This window comes from Diorhabda sublineata, chromosome 10, assembly GCF_026230105.1.
Source record: "Diorhabda sublineata isolate icDioSubl1.1 chromosome 10, icDioSubl1.1, whole genome shotgun sequence".
Classification (NCBI taxonomy): Eukaryota; Metazoa; Arthropoda; class Insecta; order Coleoptera; family Chrysomelidae; genus Diorhabda; species Diorhabda sublineata.
In genome coordinates this window covers 14403731-14421209 of record NC_079483.1, presented here as the reverse complement: position 1 = coordinate 14421209, position 17479 = coordinate 14403731, and the positions used below count along the sequence as shown (strand labels likewise).

Here is a 17479-nt window from a genome sequence, read left to right as displayed (position 1 = left end):
TTGTGGGCGATACATGTAGCCTTTTCGGAACCTCTTGAACAATTATATTACGACCCTCTTCAATTATGACGTTGATTTGGTCATCATTAACTCCAGTAGACTAAGACCTTGAGGGGAAAAATTTCCAGAACGGAATCTTTCATACCATTTCTGATTCGTGGGCTCTGTTAAGTGTATATGAAAGAATGGTCATTAAATTAGAATAGTTAAAATAGTATCATCAATATAACAGAGTGTGTGAATATTTCAGATTCTATTGAATAGGGAGATAGGTATGTGGAATATTCAAGGACAAAGGTGAAGTAGATTTAAAATATCACGTTATCACAAGGTAATTCACATAAAAGTCCGTCAATAATATTGATTGATTCTTCAGAATAGTAAGTTTCAAGTACTTATCAAAGATAGATAACTAGTCTATTTAAATTTCATAATTCATGTTATTAACTGATTAATAATGTGCTAGAATCATGAAATTTTTTTTTAATTTCATGTTTATGATGTCTCAATCGAGATAAATTATTTTGATTAGTATCTAAGTTTATACAAAGCAAAAGAGAGCAAAAGTTATAAATTAACTTGATCAACAGTTAACCGGGTACTATTGGTTGAACTGAAATAAATGTAGAGTTAAGAAAGTTTATCTGTCGTTTTCTTTTTGATGTAAATTTTCCAAATATTGTGAGCTGGCAATGTAAAATATTTGCTTAGAAGTTGGTTTTTGTCAAAAACAGGATAAAGCTCGAAAAGTGAGTGAGTTTAGGTGTCTCCACAATATTAATAATACAAATACTTGATAAAAAAATAAAAATGAAAGTGGATCAATAGCTACTGAATAGAATAAGACCAAATAAACTGGAGTAAACTGAGAAGCAGCCTTTGATTCAAGAGTTTTTTACTTATCTTTTGTTCTTTTGTCTGGATTCAAAGAATAATATTATACAGAGTTTTAGTAATAATAGTGATGCTGTTTACATAGGACAAACATCTTAATATTTGGAAAGCAGATTAAATACAATAAACAAAATTAAATAGACCATGAAATAGAGAAAACATGTATAAAAATTCAAACGTTAAATATAAATATCAGTTTAGATTCTCTTGTATAAGAGAGATTATAAGATTAAAAGCATGTATGAACCATATTGCTACTTTTTTATATTTTGAAAGTAACGTTCAAGCAATTATAAATTAAAAGTATTTGCATGATGAAAGAATTATCGTATTATGTATTTTACAATTAGGATGTAATATCATCTTTGGTCATATTCACTTAAATATATGAAACTCTGTTAATCTGTTAATAACATTATATACAGGGTGTTTGTATATTCGACTGACAACGCTCTACCAGAGAGATGATTTATTTTGATATAGGAATACGAACCCCTCACGGGGCCTAGTATAGGGTGTTCAAAATTTTAAATAGTATATATTTGTTAACAGGATGTTTCCACACATGTTTGCTGATAACGCTAGAAAATTATGATCAGAAAAATAAGGTCTATGAACTGCAGTACTTTATTAAATTGAATTATTTAATTGTCTCTATATGACTCGCGATATCTTCACCAGTGTATTGTTATCCACGACTTATGTGCTCATTCCATTCTTTATTTCTTGATAAAACCCATTCGTTGACGTCGTCTATTTTGCACAATCTTCTGATGTTCTCACTTCTTTCCCTGTCCAGTAGCGTTTTTCCGGCTATCCTGCTTAGAACTTTCATCTCTTCTGTTTCCATCATTCTTTTGGTTTTCGCAGTTTCTGGCCGTGTCTCTGCGGTGTAGATCATTATGGGTCTTACCGTGGCCTTGTATATTCTCGATTTCGCTTCTATTCCGATATGTTTATTTCGCCATATGGTTTCGTTCAAACATGCTATTCTTAAGGCTTTAGTTGTTTGCTCTCTAACTTCGTTCTCTATGTCTCCAAATCCTGAAATTTCGATTCCTAGGTATTTGAATTTCATTACTTGGTGAATTATCTGGTAGTCTACGACACATGTAAAGGCTTTTTAATTACGGGCACTCGCAACGGTTTAACTACTTTTCTCAACCTCTTTGTTATCCAATGATTGCAATACAAAATCAGGAATCCTCATCATTTCTATTATCAAATCTTTTTTTTTTCAGTTAAATTGTATATAATTCGTGAATACAAATATTCTGCGAAGATATAATCATTTGTTCAACAAAAATAGTTGAGAAAATAAAAAAATACGCAGTAAAATATAATATAAATTGATATCTTGTTATGATTAAACGTCTCAATGCTAATTGGGACTTATACTGATACTTATCGATAAAAAATTACTTATCAGTTCGTATTTTATATCTTTACATATGTATCAATGGCAAAATGTTTGTTTATTAATTTAAGATAAATAATCAGTAGAAAATATCCCATGTTTTGAAACAAACTGAAGTAATGCCGATGCTCTAGAGTGTATTGTATAAAAACAAAGCTTCGACCAAATTTTGCTTTATTCATCAATCAACCCTATTATTTCATAGTGCGCTTTTCTTCAGCTTCTGTTCCATCAATAAATTGTTTATTCGATTCATATATTTTTCCTTAGAACATGTTTCTCAGATTTTAAAATATCCTAAATATCTAACACTTTGATATGAAGTATACAGTGAGTGCGAAAACAACTCAAGACTGAATTGTATTTAGTATTTGTTGGAAAATTTTTCTCTTCATCTTATAATAATCTCTGAAACAGTATAGATTTTAGGCATCTGCAACGTATGGATATTTATCGAAAACTTGATGTAAACCTTAAGAAAGGAAATAAGCTTCTTGGCACAATTTCAAGTTTTAAGTCTATTACTTCTAACTAATGCCAAGTGCACTGCAAATTGTTCTTATTAGAATGTTGGTTTTGATTTTTATATCACTTAAAATAGTGTATTGTTGACGTTTTTGAATTTTTAATATTCAATATCTTTTATTTTTCTATGACATTCGATATATAGCTTTGCTTTTCTTCTGCATCTGGTTTTGGTATAGCAAGACCAAGACAAAACCAAGACCAGCTCTAAGCTTGCAAAGCCAATACTAAGACCGAGTGTGCAAGACCAAGTCCGGTCTGCAAGACTCTCGCAACTCTGCTTTTTTTCATTTATTCAATAATATAACAAATTAATATTTCCAAAATGTCTATTTTAACCTCAAAATATCATGATATAAAATAAGTGTAACGTGCTAAAACAAGGATCTTGATGTAAACACATTTAAAATTAAGGTCTGCCGCTTGATTTATGGAGGGCAGTTAAGAGAAAATTTGATATTTTTATACAAGGTATATTTTTTTATAAAAGACAAACGTAAATATTTTACAAATGGATAAACTTCAAAACAAAACTTTCTGAATATTGGTAGGTATTGGTAATTTCAAAGTGCAAAGCATTCGCGTAATCGGTGTCACGAACGCTAACATATAAAGAAAAACATTCTAAATATGATATATATCCTCGTGATTACCAAATGTCGTAATTTGTTCAAATGGTATCTTAGAATTTAATACCTTCCTCAACTTCTGTGGAGCAGTTTATATAAATAAATCAGAAATATAGCTGGTTCCCCCGAGACTTGTGTCTGAAACTACCGAAGTTCTAGGGACTTTCCACGCAAGTCTTGTACTTTTGTCCCTAAAATGGTGACTTCTTGCTGTCGAGAGCATTATTATAGTGCTAAAATAAACTAACAATAATTCATCTTTATCTTGTTAAGAGTTATGACTCCCAAGATATTAACAGAAGGTACCAAACAAGACAGGGTTTTAGAATAATTTTAAGTTTACTGGACTATTTTAGAAAACAGTCTTGATGCAACATTAAAGTAACTCAATTTATATGGGGAGACTTACACAAAATGTTGAAAAAATGTAGATAATCGACTAGAAAATTCAGAACTTATAATGGTATAGTGTAAACACAATAATTTAACCCTCGTAAGGCTAAGCTAAAAAACTTAAGTAAATGACTAGTGGGGTAAGCAACGAGCTGGTATTCAGTCATTTTCCTATTGAGTACATGTTCTATTGACTCGAGAAGACAAAGAGAACATTCATATTTATATCACTTCATACATTTATATAGCTGGTTCCCCCGAGACTTGTGTCTGAAACTACCGAAGTTCTAAGGACTTTCCACGCAAGTCTTGTACTTTTGTCCCTAAAATGGTGACTTCTTGCTGTCAAGAGCATTATTATAGCGCTAAAATAAACTAACAATAATTCATCTTTATTTTGTTAAGAGTTATGACTCTCAAGATATTAACAGAAGGTACCGAACAAGTCAGGGTTTTAGAATAATTTTAAGTTTACTGGACTATTTTAGAAAACAGTCTTGATGCAACATTAAAGTAACTCAATTTATATGGGGAGACTTACACAAAATGTTGAAAAAATGTAGATATTCGACTAGAAAATTCAGAACTTATAATGGTATAGTGTAAACACAATAATTTAACCCTCGTAAGGCTAAGCTAAAAAACTTAAGTAAATGGCTGATGGAGTAAGCAACGAGTTGGTATTCAGTAATTTTCCTATTGAGTACATGTTCTATTGACTCGAGAACATTCATATTTATATCACTTCATACATTTATTGCGACTTTTTCTATCTTTGTCAGGTAAAAGAAGTACAGCTGCATGTTAGATATGTAAGGCGAACCGCAACATACAAAAACCCACACCTTCAAAGCGTATTTGACTATCTTGCTCTTAATATATATCCTTAAAGGAACCTTTTCTCGAAATTTTATTAGTTGTTTATAGATGCAAAGATAGGTACTGACATTTAGCGCAGTTTTACAATTTGAAACCAAATTTTCGAACACATTACTGATCGGAGCCATTTTTTCGAAACGTTCCCGATCTTCTCGTGTTTCAAGATTATCAAAACGCATGAATTTCTCTTTATGCTTTATAATCCAACTTCAATTATTTGAAAGAGAAGTTAAAGGCATGTTATTGAAGTGAAATCAAACCTATCGTCGGAATCAATTAATGATTTTGTGGTAAAATATTACATATATATCTATGTATGTATCAAAATCTAAGATTTTGTAGAAACAAAAAGTCGGTGAAAGTCATTTCAGAACAATTTCGAGATTGTTTGGTGAGCTTTTTCTTTAGAAGTCCGTTCATAATATTTTATATATAGCAGTTATCAACTTACAAGTCTCATTTTTTCGCTTATTTAACGAAGCATTTCAGTGCTACTGCAGATGATAATACATATTTCTAACAAGCTACATATTTTCAACAATAGTTATAATTCAATAAATTTCCTGTATTTAACAACTCACATGTACTGTGTTGAAATGCATCGTCGGTGGTGCAAAATTATTCAAAAACTCTTTTCTACAAATTACAAAACCAGTGCATCTTGACCTTAACTTGAATCCATAATGAATATCATAATATTCACACTAAAGCTAATAGTTGAGCTGAAAATTTATTTAAAATTTTACGTTTACTTGTGTTTTATTCCATTCTCGATTTTTATGTTAAATGTCAATCTGCCGTACCTCAAAATGTGGTATTTACTATAATCGTTTTTGATCAGTGGTCAGTGAAAAACTGTATTACAATCAACTCTTCATATTTATTATTTGGAGAGTGACTTGCATAATCAAATACGCAAAATATCATCACCACATTTGTTCCTTATCAGCAAATATTACCTAAAGATATTATCATAAAATGGAATGTATACTTCACTTTCTGATTTTCAAGCATAATCTGGTACTCATCGTTTATCAATCGCCTATAAAAATACGTGGAAGCAATCAAAATCAATCTATTTGTCTGAGTTTCTTCTGTTGATTTTGAAATAAGGTATGTTTTTTCAATTAAACTGTGCTTTCATTCGTTATTTCTCACCTCAAATTCTTCATTTAGGGCGTCATTTTTATCTAAATTGTCAAATAATCATATAAAAGATCTAGTGAAAATTCTAATCTTTGACGCAAGACGATCGAAAATATTTCAAATCGAATCCTATGAAACAGTTTAAGGGAGGATATTATTAGAAAAACTCAGCTGTCGATTAGAAAACGTATCACCTTTTATATTTCGGTTTATATGAAAAAAATCGAAAACTCATAACTAAATAACATTAACCCCCTAGCAGAAACAAACTGATTTTAAAAGTGCTTAACAATCTTTTGTTAAATATCAGCAGGTTTAGTAAGGATATTTTTTTATTTGATCATAATAAAGTCATATTGTATCTGAGCTATATTTATTATAATTACTTATACTCATCAAATTAATAGAAAAGTATGATATTCAGTATAAAAAATGTATTGAACCTAGACTAGAATTTTTGTAGTCATACCGGTCATAACGCAGTAAATAAAGGGCTTATGGCATAATTGAAAATTTCTATGGCGTGTCTCTGTATATATTTTTTAATATTCTAATGGAGCCTCCTCTAGAATCTATAAAATCAATAGTTCAATATCTGAGAACAATAGAGAAAAATATGTAAATGTCTTTTTTACTTCATATTCACAACAAAATTATAGTTGTCAAATATAAATAGTTTTTATTATAGAGTGATGGAGTCGCATCTGTTATTTAATCTCCATAAAATTGCCGTCTGTAGAACATTTAACATTTTTTGAAACTTTCACCTCTGTTTTGCTCGGGGGGCTGTGTTCAGTTTTGACAGTCTTACTTTTCTGCAATAGCTTCTCTCTTCATTCGTGATACATTTTTCACCCGAAAAAGATAATGCTTGAGTCAGATATCTATTATCTTACGATAGATTCATTATTTATTGTAAACATCATTGCTTGGTGAAAACAATCGAGTTCCAGGCTAGAATTATCGGTTTTTAATGAATAAAGGACAAAGACATCAAATCAAGATTATAGTGAGACATGGTTGCCAATGTAAAACTTCATCATTTTCATAACAGATGGCTTTTTCTGGATTTATTTATGAATTAATATGTTTATTTCATTTGATGCCTTTGATATTATTCATAAAATATTAAGTGAAAACTTCTTTCCTTTCAGATAGATCAGAATGAAATTCATCGTTGCACTAATTGCGCTAATAGTCGCTGTTAACGCAGTTACAATTGAAGAAGCCACAGAAAAATGGAACGTATTCAAGGTTAGTTATAAACAAGATTTATACAAGGGCTGTTCCTTTCGATCCACAAATGTTTTCCGCGCTTTTCTTCAAGTCTTGCAAACAACCGATAATCGCATTATTTTAATGCGCGAGAACACTTTTTACAAACTTATCCAAGCGTTTTTTTATTGCCCCACGTAGTTTTGAAATAAACTTTCTTTTACACGAAATTATACATTCATTTTCCCAAAATACGGTTAACATGATCTTTCCTGCTAAATGGTAAATATTTTTGGATACGAACTTCGATATTTCTATTTTTTCCTACATACTGGTTCCTACATAATAGTGACAGATCTATGAGTCCTTCATTTTTACTTCAGCATTGTTGTCAGATCGTAGTTTAAATCTATATATAATAGTTACAATGTAACATGATAATGTATCATTTTTTTATAAAAAGGTCCGGAGCGTAGATTAGGTTATTAATTATAAATTATATCGGAAATTTTTTACAAAAAAATCGTAATTTCAGTTAATATTTCCAGTAGTCTACTTCATCTTGTTATACCAAAACAAGATCTCAACTATCTTGCTCAAACAAAATACCCTGTTATTTTTTTGGCAACATTATATGTATAGAGAGCTCCAGTTTTCATCATTCGAATGTTTTAAAATTAACAATTTTGTTCTGAATAACTAGCTTTCACAATATTACAAAAATTCGAATAGTGATTGCTTACAAATGACAACCCCGATTCACCCCAACGATGAAAGATTTTACACTAAAAAATAAACACAACCACAAAGAATATGCGATCTTCATCTCACCTAAGTAAATACTCGAATAGTGTCTTCTTTAAAAATTACATGAAACTATACAGAATAATTTAATATAAGACAATAAAAGCTGCCAAAGATATTTATTATAATAGGAGACTTGCTAATTCTCGAATTTTTCTAAAGAAACATGCTCCATTGTGAATTATCTAAGAAAGAATGCTGCTTCATCGAGTAGAATTTCTATTTCACCTGATAAACTTAATAATTACTTTTTGAATGTAGCCAAAAATTTATAGAATTCTTTAACTCGTTCTCATGATCCGTTTTCATATCTGCCTGATGCTATGCTAACTTACGCAGTTTCTTCTTTATGTCCGTTGTTTTAGCAGAGCTTCGCAGTACAATTAATGACCTCAAAAATAAATACTCACCTGGCACAGATGGACATTCGTTAAAAAAGTTTTCGAGTCTGCCCGCTTCCCACGTTATCTAAGATCATAGAAAGATTGGTCAAAAACAGGCTTTTATCATTTGTGTTTAAATAAAAAATACTTACTACCCATCAATATGGGTTTTTAAGTAACAAATGTAGAAACGATGATATTTTCTCCCTCCTAAAAAATGTCTACTTCAGCCTAAACAGCCATCACTCAACTGTAACAACTTTTTGTTATTTTTCTAAGGCTTTCAATTGTGTTAATCATAATATTTGAAGTAACAAATTGCATTACTACGGTTTCAGGGGAGCAACCCTCGAATAGTTTAAGTCATATCTAGTGACCTAATCACCCTTAAATCATGCTGTGATTTTAATCTTCTGTGCCTCAACGTTTCTAAAAATAAAGTTTTATCATATAAAAATACATTGCAGCCTCTTTCATTGAATAACACCACCATTGACGTCGTTGAATCTGTAACATTCTTATGGCTTGTTGTAAATAATTCCTTGAAATGGGTGTTACATATTGCGGCCTTATATAAAAAATTAAGTTCCTCCTGTTTTGCGCTGAGATCAGTTTCCAAAGAACTTCCCTTCTGGGACACGTGTGGTGCAACTTAATTTAAGCGAATCTTCAAAATACAAAAGAGAGCTGTTAGATATTTACTCGGACTAAACAGCAGGTCTCACTTCACGGACATGTTTAAGAGATTAAAAATTCCTTCCTTTTTCATCTTTCAATCCGTTTACATAATCCGTAGGCACGCTTCTCCAATTTCAGAGAGATCGTTGTACGGCTATCCACTTAGGAAAGCGAAGCACGACCTTTACCTACCTTCTCTATGTTTATAATTAGGTAAGGGCTCAATATTTCACAATGCAAAAAATGTACAATTATTTGCTAATTAAAATCTAATTTTATACCGCGTTTCGCAATAATTTGAGGTCATATTTACTGGAATTCTATCCGTCTATCTAATTCTAAATGAAAATTCGGTATGCTTGGTGTGCTCGATATATACTTTTGAGCTTTGAGAACGAAAATCGTGCCAGAAGGTTTCTTATCTCATTATCACAATCGTAATCAAAAAAAATATCTACTTTGACTATTGTTACATGTTGATCTACTGTTTACTCATAAAAACGGCGTCAGGTATGCTGCAGTTGACATTGTGGCAATTCATAGCAAGTCGCAATTTTTCTCAGGCATTGGAAACAAAATATAAAATAATGAAACGTTAAAAAACGCACTAATTTACCTCAATTATTGACATTTCCAAAACTAAAAACGTTAGCGAAATGAGTGAACTACCAAGATTTCTAGAGAGGAAAACTCAATGCCAATTTCCGAGTATAGGTCGTATAATTTTCTGTTAATTTGTAACTTGAGACTTTTCATTACAAGAAAAATTTTCCCCAAGGACACGGAAATCCTATAGACATTTGATGTTTCCATAATTACATTGAAGATCATCTTAGATTCTGAAAATGCTAGTACACACTCAGCTCGTCGAGGTATACTGTACACAAATTTTACGTAAACCAATTTAAATGTCTTTATTATAATCTTGAAAATAAAATAAATTTTGATTGATGTTTATATTTATTATTATTTAATTCCTTTTTCTGTTTAGACGACTCATTCTAAGCAATATCATCCTAAAGAAGAACAACTACGCTTCACAATTTTCCAAGAAAACCTTCGCAAAATCGAAGAACATAACGCAAAATATGAAAGTGGAGAGGTTTCATACTATTTCGCTGTCACTGGCTTCGCTGATTTAACTAGTGAAGAGTTCAAAGCTATGTTGAATTCCCAAATGTCCACAAAACCAAAAATGAACAACACGAATCGTTTTGTAGTAGATCCTGAAGCCGATGTACCCGATAGTATTGACTGGAGAGAAAAAGGTGCTGTTTTGCCAGTTAAAAATCAAGGTAACTGCGGAGCTTGCTGGGCTTTTAGTGCGGTGAGTTACAAAATATATTATAAATATCTTTGGATATTGAATACATCTTATAGATCCTAACGAAAAGACCATTATTGAATTATCAAAAGTATAATATTTCAACATTCTTGTTCAAGAGCCGTTTAATTATGTTTTTTCTGAAAGCAATTCTGTTTTTATCCATTCATTTGCCAAAAATAAAACAATTAACCGGCGATCGTTTCTGATGAAACTTTTTAATCTAACATTGTGTGAGTGCTAATCCTAATTTTCTCCAAACATAATTATTTTTTTTTCTCTTCAAAATATAATTTTTCACGTAAAAGAATAAATCTGTAAATAACATCTTTGTATACGTCAACTTTGAATTTAAATCATAATACAATATGTTTAACAACAACGAATCAGAATAATATATGTATATGTGTATATGAATAATTTTTTGATATGAAATAGATGAGAATTGAATCTTGGTAGCTCATTTCAATCTATTTTCTGCAGACTGGTGCATTGGAAGGACAAATAGCTATCAAGAATGGTAAACAACAATCTCTTAGTGAACAACAATTAGTAGACTGCTCCACTAAAAACGGAGGATGCGATGGTGGTTGGATGGACTGGGCATTTGATTACGTCAAAGAACATGGTATTTGTTCAGAAGATAGCTACGCATATCTCGGTGTAGATTCAGGGTGTAAAACATCATGCGACACTGTTCTCTCTACAATTTCAGGATATGTAGATGTCGATGCCAATGAAAAATCCCTTCAGGAAGCCGTAGGTATGTACCAATAAGAGAGGCACTATCTAAATTCTAATCACTGAATGGATTTTTTTTTATTAAGCTCAGGTATTATATTTTCTTATGATTTCATTCTCTCTTCTTCACTTCAGCTACCAAATCACTGCTAAATCACTATTTGATCACTCTTAGATCAACTTGTATGCTTTGCTGAGAGCTTTATAATGAATGGATATGTTCAGATATAGAGAAAATGCCCAAAACATATGAATTCCAATCTCAATTAATCAGTAGTTTTAAATTTCTCTTTTCATCACACTAACTTGAGAAATATGAAATATCAGGAGGGGTGAGGAACACACAAATTTGAATTGCTCTATACAATGATAGTTATCAGAAGTTTTTCTAGCTTTACTCAATATTATTAATGTAATCAAATGGTGTGTCCCAATGATGTGAAATATGAATCCAAAAAGAAATTGGAATATTTTGGTCTAGTGTACCATATACAAAGCAGGCATTTCACGTCCTTATGTCGAACATGTGAGCTGTGAGAAACTGGACACATATTTATACATGGAGATGTCTCCCAAAATTGGTCGATCTTATTAATAAACATCATCACCAGAGAATGGATAGAGGCTTAGGACATATCATTTTGACCGAAAGAATATAATTACCTAAATGTTTGGAATCCGAAAATAAGCAACAGCTTCGACGTAGAATCTGTTAAATTGAGCAAAAATTATGCTTAATAGGAAAAAAAGGCCTTCAAGTAAAATTAAAATTATGTTTCTTGTTATATTTCATGGAAAAAGTGATGAATAAATGAATTTTTAACATAGCACCATAATATTTTTCCATTTTTTCAGGAACTGTCGGTCCCGTTTCCATCGCAGTCTCTGCTTCTATTGAATGGCAACTGTATGGAGGAGGTGTTTTCAGTCTTTTCCTGTGTAACTTCGAACAAGTAAACCACGGAGTTCTGGCTGTCGGATATACTGACCAATATTGGATCATCAAAAACTCATGGGGTACATCTTGGGGAGAGCAAGGATATATAAGATTAATCAAAGGAAGAAATGAATGCCACGTTTCTGATATAGCCAGTTATCCTGTTTTGTGAATATAATATCAATAAAACTATTATTTATAGACAAGTTTATCATTTTTATCTATGTGAAAATTATGACATTGGATATATCTTAAATTCCAAACTAGCTAAGAACGTACTAGGAAATAGAGCATATGGAAATAATTTATTTTGCCAATTGATATGCTCGTAATCGTATTGTTCCAGATATAACATTATTACAAAAAAACGCACTTAATTTAGTCGCTAAAACTGCTCTGTCTAATACACTGGAATTTCGATAACTCGAATGTTGTTCAGTCACAATCTTCAGTAAGTCGAAAAAATATCCGGTATCTCGAATTATTTAGACTTCGTAATTCGAGCGGAATGTTTTTTCTTGCACAGGCTTTTAGTACACATTTATAGTCAATAACTCCAATTGCAAAAATTAGACTCTATGAATCGATTTAAGAAAATGCAGGCGAATTGAAACATAATTTATATTCGAGTAACATGAACATCACAATCAAAAAGAAAAAAGTTATGGGAGTGGAAAAAAGACTTCAAAATCGAAATACATGGAATACAGTTGGATCAAGAGAAGAGTTTCTAATATTTGGGCGGGGATATACAAAGCGATGAAAAACAAGCAGCAGAGGGGAATAAAAGAATGAACGTAGCAATCAAACCCTATGATGAGTGAAACAGAAATTTTCTCGGAAGAAAAGAAATCACCAAAAGCACTAAAAGGAACGAATATGAATCAATATTCCGACCAGACGTTATAAATATTTTGATAAAGACTTAGAGAAAAGTCGAAACGTCAAAATTTATCTTTCTTTAAAATATTATCGTTTTTTGTATTGTATTGATAACCTCTTAGTCTATTTTCTAAATATTGAGATGTTTGCCCTATGTAGACAGCGTCACAATTAGTACAAGGCACTTGATATATGATATTAATTCTTTTGTTTTTTGGTGTTTTAGATTTTTATTTAGTCATTGCATTATGTCCTTTATGACTTATACTAATATCATAAGTATTAAAATAATTCGATAGTTGTTGGGAAAGTCCTTGTGCTTATTTCTAATTACCTTCAAATAAAACGTGAAAAAATTAATATGAGTGTCACTTTCCATAAGGTCCCATTTAACATAATTAGTTTCAGTGGCCTGGTACTTCGCTCCAAATTTCAACATTTCAAGTATTACCATTCAAAAGAAAAGAAGGAGGAGGGGGCTTTTGACAGGCACTGTATAAATGTGAATAAGCTTTTTTCAAAATCATTTGAAACAAGAATCTTTTATCCCTCCTGACAAGGTCACATTCTCCTAAAGAAAGGAATTAGAACCGGCAGGTAATGCGAATAATGAATTTAAAAAAAACGGCTTCCAACTAACAATTTAAACTATATCATAAATATGTGAAAAGAAACAGCCAAAGTAACCACAAGTTTTCTAAAATTTCAATTCATTATATCCAAATATGCGAGTCACAGTAGAAAATGCAAGGAAATCTACAAGTGCCTAAATGCAAAAATATACATTTTGCATGCAATCAAGCTGTGCTAATAATAAGAATAATAAATTGATAAACCGCGATGTTTAATCATCTCTATAAAATTATCTATTGTGATTGCAGATTTCGATTGTAGTTTTTCCTCTATTTATTTCCAATGTTCTCCTCATAGATACGATATGGTAGTCATCACTCAAAGTTCACTTCCAATAAAATTCATATATTGTTGAGGTCTCTTATGTTTCTAATTTCTCAACGACATTTCAGCTTTTCTCAATCCTGACAAATTATCCAAGTAATTGGATTCCCTTTCAATTTCTCTGCCGAGATTTTATTCGAGTAGACCCTCACAATAACCAATTTACACCTATTTCTTTTCCAACGTTTAAAATTTGTCTTCATTGAAGATGAAGAAGAAGATAAAGAAAACATTGAGTCCCTAGAAATATTAGATTAGATAGCATACTAAATGAGTTATTGAAATACGGAAGATAACAACTAATGGTAGAGCTTACAAAGCTTTTCAAAAGAAAACTATCAAACAGAGAAGTTCCTAACGAATGAAAAAGGGGCAACAAGTAGTTGAAAAAGCTATAGAATACGGCAAGCCCGCGTATGTGTGCTTCATAGATCTCACCAAAGCGCTCGACAAGGTAAGGCTAAGTGACGTAGTAGACATAAAAGAAATACGTTCTGAAAACCATAATATACATCATAAGACATTCAAACTATAACACGTCCACTCACATATTAGTTAACCAAAACCTGACAGAGGAAATACAAAATCCGACAGGGAATGGAAGAAATGATAAATCATGTCAAGAATACAGCAAGAGGATATTCACTTACAAGGGGCGCAATAGAAATAATCTGTTATGCCGATGATGCTGTAGTTGTGGCAGAGAGCGAAGACGACTTAGAGCAGCTCCTATATTCATTCTACGTGAAAGCTAAAACCTTTAACATGCAAGTATCCACCGCAAAAACTAAAACCCTTGTCATCTCTAAAGAACCAATAAGGTGCAAACTCGCCCTAGAAAATAAAACCATAGAACATGTCATTTGACTACCTAGGCCCACATATCAGCGCAGACCAGAACTGAATAAATGAAGTATAAGGACAAGCAAACAAAGCCAGCCGATTATCAGGCGCACTCCGGGACATTATCTGGAATAATACCAGTACGAACAAAAAGGCAAAAGTTAAAGTATACAACACAGACATAAGACACGAATATGAGGTTGAAGACTTAGTCAGATGGGGACGTAAACGTAGAAGAGCTTGGAACGAACACGTAGACAGGAAGACAGGATGAGCAGAGAAAGATTCGTAAAGATAGCACGAGACGGTAAACCAGGGACACGATGACCTCTAGGAAGACCACCAAAAAATGGATAGATTCGTGGACATCAACATCTCAAGGATAACTACAGGCCTAAGGCCTACGATACGTTGAAGAAGAAGAAAAAGAAAATTTGTCTAATTCGAAAAAGGCCCAAGTGATTCAGCTAAATTATTTCATGAATAAGTATTCACCTGAATATAAACACATCCTGTTAATTGCTTTATGTCTTCGAGGTCAGATCCTATAATCGTCAAAGACTGCAAACTGAATATAGATATTTTGTTATTTCAATATCAACTCTGGGGGGGTGGAGGTTCCTGGCTGAAAATGTAACTTTTGGCTGTTTAACTGGTATTCTGTATTGATGAATCTAATATTCTTCATAGTATGAACTCCAAACTCAATGGATATTCGATGGTAGGAAATCAAGTTGGCAAGTGGTGAAGATTTTTTATGTTTGCCTATGTTTCCCAATTGAGAAAAACCTTCGGAGGTGCTGAGATACTTTATAGAACATTTCAATGACCAAAGGAAAAGAAACATATCAAAGTCTTGATTGTGGGCTTTCACTCGTGGTTTTTTTACGTATAGTCTTTGTACGTGTCATTCATCCTACTGTAATGGTATGTGGATATTTTCTTATTTTAATTATGAAAGTTGTTTCTATTGAGGCTAGTTAATTTGATAAACGGGCTGCTTCTAGGATTCTCAAACTTAGTTCAGAGTTTCTCAACATAAGTTGTATGAGACAATCTTTCTTTGTGCAGTTACTGAATTCGATTGCTGCATATTCATATGCTAATAAGCTAGAACAGCTGCTTTAACTTTCCAAAATGTGAAATCATCCCATCCCATTTAAAATTGTGTGTTTGATGTTTACTTGTTTCTGTCAATTTGAACGTGATTCTTGAATCATTTTCGGGCAATTCTATAATCCAAAGTAAAAACTCTAACAGACTTTCTTATATCTGTATCGGATTTATTATCTTTGACAGGTCTAAATTACTTCTGTTTCTAATTTTATCCTATTGTTTATGTTTCTAAGAAAGTTTTGGATGATTATCAGGAATAAAATGAAAGATATTCTTGCGGGAGAAATGACGGGAAAGATTATTCTGAATAAAGTCTTGTCCCGACACTGGGGTAATGCCTCCCAATTCCCTTCAAGCGATCTATTATTATATTTTGATAAGAAGCTATGCCACTTGAGTGACAGCTGTCTGCCATAAATATTACTAGAATAATTATACTTACGATGTACATAAATGAAATCTATTAGCAGTAAGAGGAAATCAAAATATTAAGAATTGAAAATTACAGGGCACTACGATGTGTTGTCATTTCTGACTTCTAGACCAAGCTGCCGATTACCGATCTCAACGATAGCACGTAAGCTAGGTGAGAAGCTATTTCAAGATACTACGTATGATTGCTAATGTTCCCTGGTATGTGTCAAACCTAACGCTCCATGGGGACTTACGAATTCCTCACAGGATGAGATTCCAGAACAAATTACAAGACACCACAAAAGACTAGAGTCGTCCGTTTCTTCATCCATTATGATAGAATGGAACTACAAGGCAATAGAAAATTAAAAAGATCTGACCAATTGATGTAAGGAGTCACATCATTGGAGAAGACCTCACCACACCTAAATGAGACATCCTGTTTTTAAGTCAATTAAAAGATTTATACAACTTCTTGTTATATTAAAAAAAACATTGTAGGTAATCTTTTAATTAATATAAATATGCAAACTGTCAAATTATATTGTGATAGAGACCGTAATAGGTCGAAAGGTTAATATTTTCTTCTGTTTTATTAAACAATTTTTAATTGAAAGAGATCTAAAATTAAAATGATTTATTAATAATAGAAAAATTATGAATAGAGACGTCAAGTTTCGTATATAAAAGTAAAATGATAAATGTGTCCTTTTTCAACTGGCTGATGACTTTTATTCCCACATTTTTAAAAAGTTATTCAGTTTATGGTAATTTAGTGTGGGCAATGTTCCCTTGGGACTCCATGTATTTACGTATTGTTTATGGCATTAACGGTAATTTTGTGAAACAGCATTTTTATATCATATAAATGATCATTGCGGCGAAAATTCTCATTATTAGTTCAAACATAACCTATAATAGTACCTTAATTTGGAAATTCTGGCTAAATACATGCATCGTTGAACTAAAACAATTCAACATGTTAATTAATATTCGAATATTCAATAGACTGTCTCATTGTTTGTAAAGTTAGGTAACGTTGGTGGAATTCTGAAAATATAATAAACTCCAATGTTAATTTGCAGGGGAAATTAACCAAATTGAATTTTCTCATATAAACACATACACATAATACTAAAAAAATACGAATATGATAACAACTATTGGGATAATAGTTTTATCCCCAGATCTGATTCCGAAACAATTCAGGGACCGATTACAAGCACACTTCCAAAATAATTGTAACTTGCACTTATCACAGTCCTGAATTTTGAGTAACAATAATGTGTTCGCATATTAAAT

General features: G+C 31.8%; 1 protein-coding gene across 1 annotated transcript; it reads left to right on the top strand.

The window, feature by feature from the left end:
- The first annotated feature begins 5731 nt into the window (after positions 1-5731).
- Positions 5732-12166, top strand: LOC130449316 (procathepsin L-like). The gene is made up of 5 exons (XM_056787053.1): positions 5732-5850; positions 7038-7137; positions 9955-10290; positions 10771-11050; positions 11884-12166. The coding sequence occupies exons 2-5, from the start codon at positions 7048-7050 to the stop codon at positions 12135-12137; spliced, it is 960 nt and encodes a 319-aa protein (XP_056643031.1). The 5' UTR covers positions 5732-5850; positions 7038-7047; the 3' UTR covers positions 12138-12166.
- Positions 12167-17479: the final 5313 nt, after the last annotated feature.